Source organism: Rana temporaria, chromosome 12, assembly GCF_905171775.1.
Source record: "Rana temporaria chromosome 12, aRanTem1.1, whole genome shotgun sequence".
NCBI classification, from domain to species: Eukaryota; Metazoa; Chordata; class Amphibia; order Anura; family Ranidae; genus Rana; species Rana temporaria.
The window spans coordinates 119,531,470-119,547,577 of NC_053500.1; the positions used below are offsets into that span (position 1 = coordinate 119,531,470).

Sequence of the window (16,108 nt, forward strand, 5' to 3'; positions counted from 1 at the left end):
TGTTTGAAAAGTTTGGAGACCCCTGGTATATACTAAAGTATAATTACAAGCATTTCATAAGTATCAAAGGCTTTTATTGACAATTACATGAAGTTTATGCAAAGAGTCAATGTTTGCAGTGTTGACCCTTTTTTTCAAGACCTCTGGCATGCTGTCATTCATTTTCTAGGCCACATCCTAACTGATGGAAGCCCATTCTTGCATTATCAATGCTTGCAGTTTGTCGGAATTTGTTATTGTTTTTTTTTTTATTATTCACCCGCCTCTTTGACCAAGTTCTCAATGGGATTAAGGTCTGGGGAGTTTTCTGGCCATGGACCTAAAATGTTGATGTTTTGTTCCCCAAGCCCCTTGGTTATCACTTTTGCCTTATGGCTCCATCATGCTGGAAAAGGCATTGTTCCTCAACAAACTGTTCTTGGATGGTTGGGGGAAGTTGCTCTTGGAGGATGTTTTTGTATCATTCTGTATTCCGTGTTCTTCGGCAAAATTGTGAGTGAGTCCACTCCCTTGGCTGAGAAGTAACTCGGCACATGAACGGTCTCAGAATGCTTTACTGTTGGCATGACACAGGAGGACTGATGGTGAAACCCTGTACACACGCTCTGTTTTCTCGGCGGTAAAAAGACCGCCGAGAACCCGGCAGGAAAACTGCCATGGAGCTTTGGCCGGGAATCCCGGCCGTGTGTATGCTCCATCGGCACTGCCTCGCAGTGTTTCCCATAGGAAAGTAGTAGATCTGGCGGGGAAAAAAAACACCGGGAATACGACGAGAAAATGGAGAGCAGGTTCTCTATTTTCCCGACGGGATTCCCGGCTGTTTTCCTGATGGGGAAAACTGTGAGGAAGCATACACACAACTGTTTTTTTCCAGCCAAAATCTCTCCTAGGAGTTTTCATGCCGGGGAAAACCGTCCATGTGTACAAGGCTTAAGGCTCACTTTTTCTTCTCCGGACAAGGTGTTTTCTGGATGCCCCAAACATTTGGAAAGGGAATTCATCAGAGAAAATGACTTTACCCCAGTCCTCAGCAGTCCAATCCCTCTACATTTTGCAGAATATCAGTCTGTCCCTCATCTCTTTCCTGGAGAGAAGTGACTTCTTTGCTGCCCTTCTTGACACCAGACCATCCTCCAAAAGTCTTCACCCCACTATGCGTGCCGATCCATTCACACCTGCCTGCTGCTGTAATTCCAGAGTTAGCTCTGCACTGGTGGTGCCTCAATCCCGCAGCTGAATTGTCGGAGACGGTCTTGGCACTTGCTGGTCTTTCTTGGGTGCCCTGAAGCCACCTTCACAAATGCAGCGAAAAAGGTGTTTTTATGTGATTAACCACTTAAGGACCCATTCACACCAATATACGTCGGCAGAATGGCACAGGTGGGCACAATCGCGTACCTGTACGTGTCTCTTTAAGCCCAGCCGTGGGGTCGCGAGCGCGGCGGCGGCGGCACGCTCGCGACCCGGTACGAAGCTCTGCGTCCGCGGGACCCGATCGCCACCGGTGTTCACGCGATCGGTCACCGGAGATGAAGAATGGGGAGAGGTGTGTGTAAACCAGGGATCCTCAAACTACGGCCCTTCAGCTGTTGTAGAACTACACATCCCATGAGGCATTGTAACACACTGACATTCACAGACATGCCTAGGCATGATGGGAATTGTAGTTCCTGAACAACTGGAGGGCCGTAGTTTGAAGACCCCTGGTGTAAACACACCTTCCCCGTTCTTCATTGTGGCAGTGATCGTCTGTTCCCTGATATAGCGAAAGATGATCACTGACGTCACACATCCAGGCCCGCCCCCCCTACAGTTAGTGACGCATATGAGGTCCGGAAAGTATTCAGTGCTTCACTTTTTCCACATGTTACAGCCTTATTCCAAAATGGATTCAAATCATTTATTTTCCTCAAAATTCTACAAATAATACCCCATAATGACAACATGAAAGAAGTTTGTTTGAAATCTTTGCAAATTTATTAAAAATGAAAAACAAAAAAAATCCCATGTACATAAGTATTCACAGCCTTTGCCATGACACTCAAAATTGAGCTTGGGTGCCTCCTGTTTCCACTGATCATCCATGAGATGTTTCTACAACTTAATTGTACTCAACCTGTGGTAAATTTATTTGGACATGATTTGGAAAGACACACAGCTGTCCCACAGTTAACCGTGCATGTCAGAGCACAAACCAACCCATGAAGTCCAAGGAATTGTCTGTAGACCTCCGAGACAGGATTGAATGGAGGCACAGATCTCAGGAAGGGTACAGAAAAATGTCCGCAGCATTGAAGGTCCCAATGAGCACAGTGGCCTCCATCATCTGTAAATGGAAGAAGTTTGGAACCACCAGGACTCTTCCTTGAACAGGCCATCCGGCCAAACTGAGCGATCGGGGGAGAAGGGCCTTAGAAAGAGGACCAAGAACCTGATGGACACTCTGACAGAGCTGCAGTGTTTCTCTGTGGAGAACCTTCTAGAAGAAGTACTATCTCTGCAGCACTCCACCAATCAGGCCTGTATCGTAGAGTGGCCAGACCGAAGCTACAACTCAGTAAAAGACAAAACAGCCCACCTGGAGTTTGCCAAAAGGCACCTGAAGGACTCTGACCATGAGAAACCGAATTCTCTGGTCAGATGAAACAAAGATTGAACTCTTTGGCTTAAATGTCAAGTCTGAAAGAAACCAGGCACTGCACATCACCTGGCCAATACCATCCCTACTCAGTATGGTGATGGTAGCATCATGCCATGGGGATGTTTTCAGCAGCAGGAACTGGGAGACTAGTCAGGATCGAGGGGAAGATGAATGCAGTAATGTACAGAGACATCCTTGATAAAAACCTGCTTCAGAGCGCTCTGGACCTCAGACTGGGGCGAAGGTTCATCTTCCAACAGGACAATGACCCTAAGCACACAGCCAAGATAACAAAGGAGTAACTACGGGACAACTCTGTGAATGTCCTTGAGTGGTCTAGTCGGAGCCCAAACTTGAACCCGATTGAACATCTCTGGAGAGATCTGAAAATGGCTGTGCACTGACGCTCCTCATCGAACCTGATGGAGCTTAAGAGGTCCTGCAAAGAAGAATAGGAGAAACTGCCCAAAAATAGGTGTGCCAAGCTTGTAGCGTCAAACTCAAAAAGACTTGAGGCGGCAATTGGTGCCAAAGGAGCGTCAACAAAGTATTGAGCAAAGGCTGTGAATACTTATGTACATGAGATTTTTTGTTTTATTAAAGCGGGGGTTCACCCTAAAAAAAAAAATTCTAACATTACAATGAGCTGACCTGTGACACGGACATTATGCTGTTTTATTTCGTACATGCCGTTTTATCTGTATTTTCTCCCCGGATTCCCTGTGGGAGTGGGCGGTCCTATTCACAGGGTAAGTGATTGCCGAAAGAAACCGAACGTCGGGTCGGCTCTATACGGCGCCTGGCAACTCGTGACGCGCTGTATGTGCCGGTGGGAGGACCATCAATCACTTACCCTGTGAATAGGAACGCCCACTCCCGCGGGGAATCCGCAGAGAAAATACAGATAAGACGGTGTGTGCGAAAAAAATAAAAAAAAAAGACCAGCATAATGTTCGTGTCACAGGTCAGCTCATTGTAATGTTAGAATTTTTTTTTAGGGTGAATCCCCGCTTTAAACAAACTTCTTTCATATTGTCATTATGGAGTATTGTTTGTAGAATTTTGAGGAAAACAATTAATTGAATCTATTTTGGAATAAGGCTGTAACATAACAACAAAATGTAGAAAAAGTTGATGCTGGTTCCTATAGAAAGGTGTCGGAACACACAGTACATCACAGTTTGTTGTGTTATGGGGCTGCATCATTGCAGATGGGTCAGAGTGCCCATTGCTGGCCTGTGTCCAGAGCCCAAACCACCTACAATAAGCCTCAAAACTGGACCATGGAGCAATAGAAGAAGGTGGCCTGGGCTAAATTCAAGAGTGATATGTAACCTCTGAGGGTGTGAAAGGTTAACACTTTTAAGGGGGCGTACCATCATCCATGATATAGATATATAAAACTTGGTTCCAAGGTCCCCAAACCAAAGAGCCAAGTGGGGTTTTTTTTTTTTTTGGGCCATTGTTGGACTATGACGGTACTAGTAATATATGTAAGTAGTGTACAACAAGAACAAGTGAATAATAATAAAAAACTATTTTTATTGAATAAAATGTCGATAACGACACAAGGGGGATACAGAGTTAAAAAATACACAATATACGACCAACATAGCGCCAGTATAGTAGTCCCCAGGAGGGGGAGAAGCATAGTGGGTTGAAAGTCATAACAGGACATCTTAACTAGTTTCGTGGCTACACGCCACTTCATCAAAAGAGTCTAAAGTTAAAAATGACATAGGTCAGACAATAATACATGAAACAACAAATACAAAAAATATACATTGGGGAAAGGGAGACTCGGCTGCTCACCTAAAACCCCCCCCCCCCCCCACATAGGGCCAGCGGGGAGGGCGGCCACCACCTCGGAGGGTCCCGTGTGACGACCATGGGGCACGTGTATGGGCGAATGGACCTCCTTCTCGGATATATAGGGTGAAAGATATAATTAATATATGAGGCCCAGGTTGTGACTAAGGAAGGTAGGTGCAGCACACGTGATGTAGACCAGTGGTGCAAATTCACAATGAGGAGGTTTGAATGGTGATGTGGTGTGGTGATAGGGGAAAAAAAGGAGGATAAATGAGGGAAGAAAAGAGGGAAAGGCAAGGCGAACAAAAAAAGGGGGTGAAAAAAAGGTGAAAAGGGTACCTTCAATACAAGGAAATGTAGTGCAAATAGGGGGCCCCGTGAACGGAAGCCCGGGTAGGGATTTCTCGGGCCACTTGTAGCCTCCACAAGGAGGAGTCCATGGTACTGGACCCCAGAGGGAGGGGGACCACATAGGGTCCCATGGTGCCGTCAGGGGGTAATGACGCCTACCAGTGATACCTAGGTAGAAAAAATAAAAAAAAAGAATTAAAAGTGATAGTGGTGGAGGAAGAGGAGGGGGGGGGGAGAAGGGCGGTGTGGAGTGGTGAATAAGAGGGCTGAGAGCAGGTGAAGAGCTCAGGGTGAAGAGTTAAGTGTCTTACTGTGAGCCAGGTAGGGCCACAGGAATCCCAGGGTCCAACATCCATTGCACAGAAAGCAGGTGGATGCCTGCTTTTGAACCCCCGGGCCGGAAAGGTGATGAACGTGGTGCGTGCATGACGTAAGCACGATGGTGCGTGCGTACGCCATGCAGAGGTGTCTCGCGATGTGAGGGCGGAAGTCCAGGGGGAAGATCTCCATTTGTTTTGTAATAAAAAAAAAAAATGTAATTTTTTTTATTTTAAGATTTTTGAAGGTGTTTTCCCGCCTCCCCAGAAGTGTGTGAAAGCCCCACTGCTGTTGTTGCCATGTTAGTGGTAGCAAAGGAGCTTCCTATAAAACTCCAGTTAGATATAAAAAAAACTCTGAATATTTCTGCACATGCTCAGATAACATTACTGCTGACAGGCTGGGTTTCTAGAACACAAGAGGTCTCTTCTGTCAAATGTCCCCCCTGCCTGTCCAGTGGCAATAGTATCTGAGCATGCGCAGCTCAGACCACATTTACAGCCTGCTCTGTGTGTCGCGACAATGTGGCTTCTGTGCCCATGCGTGGGAGTGATGTCACTGCGGCAGGAGATATGGAACCCGGAAGACCAGGCGAAGATGGGAGCGCCGGGGACCAGGGAGAGCCGTGACGGCGCGGTGCTGGAGGGTTTCGCTTGCAGCAGGTAAGTCTGTTATAATGTCTCAGACATGTGCAGAGCGAAAAAATCCGATTCCATTTGGTATTTACATAAATTTGTTTAAATTTTGTTTTCGGAATTTGTTTTGTTCGAATCGATTTGAATTTTCCGAATTTAAACTTTAAAAGATGGTTATATTATTTCTGTTCCATTCTATTGTTTTTTTCTATTCTAATTTCTGTTCTTTTTTTCTGTTCTATTCTATTTTTTTTCTATTTTCTATTCTGTTTTCTTCTTTTTTTATTCTTCTTTTTTCTGTTCTATTCTATTCTTTTCTATTCCACTATTTGTTCTGCTTTATTCTTTTCTATTATATTTTCTGTTCTGTTTTATTCTTTTCTATTCTATTTTATTTTCTGTTCTGTTCTTTACTGTTCTGTTTTATTTTCTATTATATTTTCTGTTCTATTCTTTTCTGTTCTGTTTTTATTATTTTCTATTATATTTTCTGTTCTATTCTTTACTGTTCTTTTTCATTCTTTTCTATTATATTTTCTGTTCTGTTTTATTCTTTTCTATTATATTTTATCTTCTGTTCTGTTTTATACGTTTCTATTATATTTTCTGTTCTATCCTTTACTGTTCTGTTTTATACGTTTCTATTATATTTTCTGTTCTATTCTTTTCTGTTCTGTTTTATTATTTTCTATTATATTTTCTGTTTTATTCTTTTCTGTTCTGTTTTATTTTTTTCTGTTCTGTTTTATTCTTTTCTATCATATTTTCTGTTCTATTCGTTTCTGTTCTGTTTTATTATTTTCTATTATATTTTCTGTTCTATTCTTTTCTGTTTTATTCTTTTCTATTACATTTTCTGTTCTATTCGTTTCTGTTCTGCTTTATTCTTTTCTATTATATTTTCTGTTCTATTCTTTTCTGTTCTGTTTACTTCTTTTCTATTATATTTTCTGTTCTATTCTTTTCTGTTCTGTTTTATTTTTTTCTATTATATTTTCTGTTCTATTCTTTACTGTTCTGTTTTATTCTTTTCTATTATATTCTCTGTTCTATTCTTTTCTGTTCTGTTTTATTCTGTTCTGTTTTATTCTTTTCGATTCTATTTGTATTTATTCTATTTGAAAAACATTTTTCTTTCTATTATTTATTCTGATTTTTTTTCCGATTCCATTCTTTTCTATTCTTTAATTTGGAATGGATCGAACATGTCTAGTGCATACTAGTACATTATGACCTAAACCCGCAGGGGGGGGGGGGGGGGCTTTTTCTTCTGGTGACTTTATTACCACTTTAATACTTACATTGATTTATTTGTTTATACAAGCATGTGAATCAGAGTTGCTATCAGCCCTCGTCAGTCTGTACAGCAGAGCTCAAATTGGGAGAGGAAGAAGCATCACAATCGGCCAATCTGATGTTCTGCAGTGCAAGCAGCATGCTGATAGGAGCAGAATGCAAAGTGACAGAGATGTGCTCATTATTCAACTGTTTCTCTTTTCACTGTCCAATCATAGACAGCTGAGGGAAAAGACTTGGAAGTATTACTGAAAGTGTACCTAATGAAAAACCTTCCCCCCTTTTGAATTGAGTACGGGAGGGTTATAACCATCATTTATACATTTTTTGTGGTGGGGTTGCAATCTGTGTCCCATTGTGGAGATTCTCTATCACTTCCTGTCCCATAGCCACAACAGGAAGTGAGGAAATTCCCGGTTATCCACAGAACTAGTGTCCCCATTGGAAGATTTCCCCTTACTTCCTGTTCCATAGCCACAACAGGAAGTGAGGGAATTCACGGTTATCCACAGAACTCCCCATTGAAAGATTTCCCCTCACTTCCTGTCCCATAGCCACAACAGGAAGTGAGGGAATTCCCAGTTGTCAGCAGAACTAGTGTCCCCATTGGAAGATTTCCCCTCACTTCCTGTGTCATAGCCACAACAGGAAGTGAGGGAGTTCCCAGTGATCCACAGAACTAGTGTCCCCATTGGAAGATTTCCCCTCACTTCCTGTTCCATAGCCACAACAGGAAGTGAGGGAGTTCACGGTTATCCACAGAACTCCCCATTGGAAGATTTCCCCTCACTTTCTGTCCCATAGCCACAACAGGAAGTGAGGGAATTTCCAGTTATCAGCAGAACTAGTGTCCCCATTGGAAGATTTCCCCATCACTTCCTGTCCCATAGCCACAACAGGAAGTGAGGGAATTCCCGGTTATCAGCAGAACTAGGAAGATTCCGCTCTATTGCTGTTCTGCTGTCGAATTAAAATTTGGGATTTTCTTTCCTAAATCTCTGGCCAGAAATACAGCTCTTTGGCAGGTAAAACAGCCTCCTTCCTGTTGTGCGTCTGCCTGAAGCTCAGCTTTAACTGCGCCCATTTTGCCAGTGCCTGTGTCAGATCAGCTTTAGGGAGTGCGCGGTGGCTTCGACAAAATGGCTCCTGCACCGAAGACGCATGCTCTTCCAGCGAGCTGCTATTGGCTGCTTGCTGCCCAGCTGTAAGGGGCGGGGCAAGCGAGGGTTTGGTCGCTGGGGGGTGACGCCACTTTGTGCGCATGCTCGGTTTGATTTGGTGACACCGGGAGACAAGGCGGCGGACATGGTATGTGATGGGATGCTTGGTGGGAAAAACGTTACCGGGAAGCGTCTCAAGGAGCCTGGGGAGATCTTACATGACGGGAGGGGAGAGTTACTAGGGGTGGTGACGTCAGCTGGCTTTATTCTATGATTGGTTCCCAGCTATATGAAGCTGCTGCTTTATGTCCTGTGTGTATTGTCATGTCATCGCATACAGAAGCTGGGCCAGTGCGTTATTATTTATATATAATTTGCCCTTCTCATATATATATATATATATATATATATATATATATATATATAATGTGTGTGTGTGTGTGTATGTATGTATGTATATATATATATATATATATATATATATATATATATATATATATATATATATATATATATATATATATATATATATTTTGAACCTCCTCTCATTTAAAGGGGAACAATATGGGGGACAACACTTGGTTGCCATGCTACAACTTCCCTGCAGAGTGTTTACTTCCTGTATATCTAACTGTGTACATGGGGGGGGGCAGCCATATTTGTTTTTGTCTGACCCCTCTTTATCTAAGTCTAGGTTCACACCTTGTGCATTTTCCCGACATGCACAGAAACGCGCTGCCCTTTAACAGACATGCGGCGGTGCCATTAATTGTTAGTCTTGGATCGCTTCTGTGGGTGGCGCACTCTCCCGGACTCTTCAGTCCCATCGCGGAGCTCGGGAATGCCGGTGGCGACGGCTGCCCTGGCGCTCCCCTTTTCTCTGCGACGCTCCAGGTTGTGCTGCCTGTCCTCATGTACATTGCAGAACTTTTGGGCCTGCATTGTACATGATGGAAGTACCGTCCAGAGCACCAAGGGGAATCGGTCGCACAGCTGACAGGCTTCATCTACGAAGGAAAGAGCAGAGGGACCACCTCACCAGTTAGCTGCTGCCCTTTCACTGTCCAATCAGAAGTCTGGGGGTTTGAAAGGGGACAGTGCCATATTCTTAGCTGTGTGGCAGAACTGTGGAAATCTTAGGAATGGATGGACAGAAATTCATATTCTTTGGCAGGTAAAACAGTCAGAGTGCAGAGAGCAGTGACATCTCTCCTTTATCATGTATGATCATTTAGATCTGAGCACTGCATCATGGGAAGAAGTCGCATGCCTCGATTTGGGGACCATGTTTAGCATTGTTTTATACTTTGTTTTGCAGGCGGACGTTGAAGAAACATTAAAGAGGATCCAAGGCCAGAAAGGTGTACAAGGAATTATTATTGTCAATGCAGAAGGTGAGCGGACAACCGGGGAAAGAAACAAGAAAGTGTCAATGTTTTGTTAAAGCGGAGTTCCACTCATCTTATTCCACAACTGGGACCTTTCTGCGGGGGAGGGGGGAAAGGATACCCGTCTTTGACAGGTATCCTTTCCCACTTGTGGGAGTCCCTTCTGCGGAGCTGTGACGTCACTGCGGGGCTTCCTCCTCCTCCCCCTGCTGCCGGGCCAATTGGAGAGAGGAGCGGGGCCTCGCACATGCGCAGTAGGGTTCCCAGCTTGAAGACTATTTTATCTTTATTTTTTGGGGGGCGGAACACCGCTTTAACCACTTGCTTAATGGGCACATATACCCCCTTCCTGCACAGGCAAAATTTCAGCACTGCGTTGCTTTAAATTAAAATTGCGCGGTCGGCGACATGCCTCCCAAACAAAATTGACATCCTTTTTTTTTCCCCACAAATAGAGATTTCTTTTGGTGGTATTTGATCACCTCTGCGGTTTTTATTTTTTGCGCTATAAACAAAAATAGAGCGACAATTTTGAAAAAAAAAACACTATTTTTTACTTTTTGCTATAATAAATATCCAATCTTTTAAAAAAAAAATATTTTTTCTCAGTTTAGGCCTATACGTATTCTACATATTTTTGTTAAAAAAAAAAAAAAAATCTCAATAAGCGTATAGTGATTGGTTTGCGCAAAAGTTATAGTGGCTACAAAATAGGGGATAGAATTATGATTTTTTTTTTTTTTTTACTAGTAATACGGCAATCTGCGATTTTTGTCAGGTCTGCGATATTACAGCGGACACATCGGACACCTTTGACACATTTTTGGGACCATTCACATTAATACAGCGAACGGCGCTATAAAAACGCACTGATTACTGTATAAATGTGACTGGCAGGGAAGGGGTTAACACTAGGGGGTGAGGAAGGGGTTAAATGTATTCCCTCATTGTGTTCTTACTGTAGGTGGAGGGGGACTGACTGGGGGAGGTGACAGATACTGTGTCCCTATGTACAAGGCACACAGCATCAGTCTCCTCTCCCTGACAGGACGTGGAGCTCTGTGTTTACACACAGAGCTCCACGTCCCTGCTCTAAAACTGCCGATCGCGGGTACCTGGCGGACATCGCGGCCTCCAGGCACGCGCATCGGCATCGCGGTGACGCGCCGGGCGCGCGCCCCCTAGTGGCCGGAGGACCTGAGGCCGTAAAAAGACGGCCTCCTGGATTTATAGAGCCACCTTGAGGCCGTCTTTTTACAGTGGCCCGGGTCTGAAGTAGTTGATGAATGTGTTTGTTGGCTACAGATCTCTCTCACAGGCCATTTCTGCATTGCTGGAGAGCGAGTTTTATGGCCTTGGGACTTTTGCTGTGAGCAGGGTGGATATAATTCAATGATTTAAAAAAAAAAAAAAAAAAAAAATCGGATTTGTTTTGATTTAAATCGATTTTTTTTAATTCAATTTCTTTTTAATAAAAGGCTTTTGAAGTAAACATCTATTTACATATATTTTCTATTTAACCACTTCCATACCAGGCACTTACGCACCTTCCTGCCCAAGCCACTTTTCAGCTTTCAGCACTGTCGCAATTTGAATGACAATTGCGCGGTCGTGCTACACTGTACCCAAATGAAATTTTTATCATTTTGCTCCCACAAATAGAGCTTTCTTTTGGTCTGCGATTTTATTTTTTTAAATTCTGCGATTTTTATTTTTTGCGCAACAACTAAAAAAAGACCGACATTTTTGAAAAAAATGAATTTTTATTTAATTTTTTTCTGTAATTTTTTTGGTAAATAAGTATGTTTTCTTCTTCAATTATGGGCACCCATGAGGTGGCACTGATGGGCACTGATGAGGTGGCACTGATGGGTGGCACTAATGGGCACCGATAGGCGACGCTGCTATGCGGCACTGATGGGCACTCATAGGCGGCACTGATGGGCACTCATAGGTGGCACTGATGGGCACTCATAGGCAGCACTCATGGGTGGCACTGATGGGTACTTATGGGTGGCACAAATGGGCACTGGGCATAGATGGGCACTAAGGGGTGGCACTGATGGACACTGGGTGGCACTGATGGACACTGAGGGGTGGCACTGATGGCATTGCTGGGCATCATTTGAGTCAGTGCCCATGTTGCCAGTCAGTGCCTATTTGTGGGCACTGATTGGCATTGATTGTGTTTGTTTTTTTTGCTGTATTGAGCACCTGGGGGGCACTCCCTGGTGGTCCAGTGTTGGCATCCGAGGGGGGGCTGCGCTGATAAACAATCAGCGTGAACCCCCCTTGTCGGGAGAGCCGCCGATCGGCTCTCCTCTACTCGCGTCTGTCAGACACGAGTGAGGAAGAGCCGATCATCGGCTCTTCCTGTTTACATCGTGATCAGCCGTAATTGGACACGGCTGATCACATGGTAAAGAGCCTCCGCCGGAGGCTCTTTACCGAGAACGGAGATGCAGGGTGTCATACTGACACCCCGCATCACCGATCGCCGCGATGTGTGCCCCCACGGCAATAGACGTCCAGTCAGGATTTCACAACCACTTCCTGGATGTCAATTGTATATTGACTGGGCGGGAAGTGGTTAAGATACATTAATAATTTAGTTAAACAGGAAATGGAGTTTGTAGATGCTATAACTTTTACTCAAACCAATCAATATACAGCAACAATAATAGACCTCCACCATGTAAAAACATATCCCCCAGCAACCGGCATCAATAGACTTTCCAGCACCCCTTGCCGAACGGCGTTCCTCCACGTTCCCGCTGAAAAGAAGCCCCGTGGTGTAAACAGGGGTCTTACAATCTGAGGCTGTAGCTGCTGCTTCCAGAGAAAAGAGGACAAGACCATGTTTGTTCACAGCGCTCCACCTTTAATTAGAAACAACTTTCATTATCATGATTTCTTTTCATCTGCTTCTCAATAATGCATGTTATTTCTTTTGTAGGAATTCCCATTAAGAGTACTATGGACAATGCAACCACCGCACAGTATGCAGGTCTAATGCATCATCTAGTGACAAAATCCAGAAGCTCATTGCGGGATATTGACCCCCAGAATGATCTGACATTCCTCCGGTTGCGATCAAAGAAAAATGAGATCATGATTGCGCCAGGTAAGATCTCTACATAACATGCATCCAAGGCCGATCATACTTGGGTACGAATTTCACACCATTAGTGGGCTACAGCAACGGCCGATTTTGTCTATTGAATTTGAGTGACCGGACATGTTGGAAATTCTTTGAAAGACGAACGGTTTTCTCTAATCAATGATGGGAGAATCGTGTGAGAAATATAACCGGAAAAAGAAATGCGCATGAGTGCAAGAAAAAAAATATTCCCGGAAAGAAAAGAAAATTCCCGGCCGCGAAAATTCTTTTCTGTAGCAACGTGAAATTAAAGGCTTGGTTGGTCAAATTTTTAAATCAACGGTCGTGATTTACCGTATTTATCGGGGTATTGCGCGCCCCGGCTTATAGCGCACACCCCTAAAGTGGACCCGCATTCCTGTAAAAAAAAACATTTTAGTACTTACAGTTTTGGTGTCTTGCGCGGCGGCCTCGTCGGGTCCGGCGTCCGTCTGCGGCTTCGGTGGTGTCCTCCTCGTCGGGTCCGGCGTCCTTCTGCGGTGTTCTCCCCGCGCCGAGTTTGAACCACTGCGCCGGCATATACCGAGCGCAGTACACTCGGGTATAGTCGGGCAGGCACGGCTCCTTTCGCGGTCACGTCCAGGTCGTGACCACGAGAGGAGCCGAGCCTGCCCGACTATACCCGAGTGTACTGCGCTCGGTATATGCCGGCGCAGTGGTTCAAACTCGGCGCGGGTATCGGCGTATATCGCGCACCCATGATTTTGCCCTGATTTTCAGGGCAAAAAAGTGTGCGATATACGCCGATAAATACGGTATTTGAATCACAAATGCACGATTTTTCTGATTTTCAAAAGTATTATTTTTATTATTATTTTTTTTTTTTTTATTTAAATCACAAATGCACAAATTTTCTGATTTTCTAAAGTAATATAATTTGGAATTCGACCCATGTATGGCTTGCATTAGTCTCGTCAGAGATTCTGCTTTTTATTTTTTATCTATGGTAACACTTTTTTTTTTTTTTTTTCTGAGCAAAGGAGAACCCGTTAATTTTATTTAAATTTTGTATTGTTTTTGTCTATGGATTGCATAATAATTAACCACTTCAGAAGGATTTGCCCCCTTCATGACCGGGCCATTTTGTCGCTTTAACTGACAATTGCGCGGTTGTGCGACGTTGTGCCCAAACAAAATTTGAAGTCCTTTTTTTTCCCCACAAATAGAGCTTTCCTTTGGTGGCATTTGATCACTATATATATATATATATATAATTAGTGTGTATTCATCTGTTTAGGCCTGTATTCTTCTACATATTTTTGGTTAAAAAAAAAATCGCAATCAGCGTATATTGATTGATTTGCGCAAAAGTTATTGCGTCTACAAACTATGGGATAGATTTATGGACTTTTATTTTTTTTTGTTATCGTTTTTGCTAGTTATGGCGGCGATCTGCAATTTTATTTTTTTATCGGGACTGGGACATGGTGGACAAATCTGCCCCCAAATGACACTATTTAGGGACCAGTGACATTATTACATTGATCAGTGCTATAAAAATGCACGGGTCAAAGTAAAAATGACACTGGCAGGGAAGGGGTTAACACTAGGGGATCAAGGGGTTAATTGTGTTCCCTTGTGTGTGTTCTAACTGTAGGGGGGATGGGCTCACCAGGACATGACAGAGATCACTGTTCATGATGACTGGGAACAGAAGATCTTGGACATGTACCCTGTCAGAATGGGGATCTGCCTGGTTTACACTGGCAGATCCATGTTCTGCCTCTGTACTAGGTGATCGCGGGTCACCGGCGGACATCCCATGCGCCCGCCTGAGCCGCCGTTCAGGTACAGCGATTCGCACAGGAGAGCCGACCTGCTGCAGTGTATTTGCGTGGTTAAAGCAGTGTTACACCCAAAAGCAAAACCTTTTATTATATTGCAGCTTACCAATTTTTAAATGCGATGGCTGCATTTGTATTGTGTGTTCTTTTTCTTTCTCTTTTTTTTTTTTTTAGGCTTTCTCTCTTTTATATTTTTACCTGGTGATCTAGTCAGTTTGTTTTTCAAAAGAACATGCTCTCCCACAGATGTATCAGTTACAGGGATGAGACAAACCATTTAACACTGATGGATGCTTATAATGATCAGATTTTGTTTTATTACTATGTAAAACCTTTATCCCTTTAAAAGGAGAAAAACTGTTGTAACCGCTCAGTGTTAGCTGGAGTTTGGCTTCAATTTGTTAGTGTATCTAAATCTGCTAGTACATTTAACACTCCCCTCCCCCCAGGCTGACAATTCTGCTGTCCAAAGGTGCCCCGCTGTGCTCATGGAATGTTTAGGAATGCCTCGAATTGCCCTTTAACAATAATCGTTGTGTTTATTTTCAGATAAAGACTACATGTTGGTGGTCATCCAGCAGCCGTCGGAGTGATCACGCCATTGGTCGCAGCAATCCTCCTTTTTTATTATTGAGTATGCCGCCTCCTCCGTATTTATTGGTTTGTGGACCTGCCTAGAGCAGAATCTGAATGGTGAACACCAAGACCCCCCCACAGATCACGACTACATGTATGCCTACTTCTCACACCTGCTGTCCTGGGTACTCTTTGCAGAGAGGAATACAGTACATTGGCCTGCTGTTCTATAGCACTGGTGCTCGTCTCCGGTCCTCGGGGCCCCTAACACTGTGCATGCTTTTCTCTCCCCATTACTAATGAGAACGTGTTGCTCTGTTATGCTGAACATGCAGTCTCTTTTTATATTTGATCTGTCCAAATTACCAACATTTGTGTAAATGTGTGGGGTTTACTCATTGTGTATGGATTTAGGTCTTTTCACTACTTGTTTCTAGTTTTTAACGCCGGCCCTTTAAAGTGTTTTGTAAAGGCTTGTTTATTATTTAAATAATAAACGTATCTGCTCTATGCAGTTGGTTTTGCCCAGGGCAGCCCAGATCCTCCTCTTCTCGGGTCCCTCTTCTGTGCTCCTGGACCCTCCCTCCTGTTGAGTGCCCCCCACAGTAAGCAGCTTGCTATGGGGGCACCCGAGCCAAGCTGCAGCTCATTGTGTCCATTCAGACACAGAGCGGCTGTTCGGCCCCGCCCCCTCTACCCCCTGATTGACTAACTGACTTTGAGTGACAGTCAATGGCGCCACTTCTGTGTCTCAGCCAATCAGGAGGGAGAGTCCCAGACACCCATGGGATTCTTGCTCTGATGTCAACTCCCATTTTTTGGGGGAATTCTCCTTGTTTTCTGTCTCTTTATTGCGGGGACACAGACAACGATAAAAACTCAACTAACTCTACGACACTCTAAAAATTCCTTTTACATATACTTTACATACCAGAATACATCTAGCCATTTTCAGCTCAGTCCAGTGGGATATGAAAATTCCAATTG

The 16,108-nt window shown here is 43.9% G+C and overlaps 1 protein-coding gene across 1 annotated transcript; it reads left to right on the top strand.

Annotated features, from left to right (window-relative positions):
• The first annotated feature begins 8,215 nt into the window (after positions 1-8,215).
• On the top strand, positions 8,216-15,565 carry DYNLRB1 (dynein light chain roadblock-type 1). The gene is made up of 4 exons (XM_040330389.1): positions 8,216-8,361; positions 9,532-9,607; positions 12,558-12,725; positions 15,095-15,565. The coding sequence occupies exons 1-4, from the start codon at positions 8,359-8,361 to the stop codon at positions 15,136-15,138; spliced, it is 291 nt and encodes a 96-aa protein (XP_040186323.1). The 5' UTR covers positions 8,216-8,358; the 3' UTR covers positions 15,139-15,565.
• Positions 15,566-16,108: the final 543 nt, after the last annotated feature.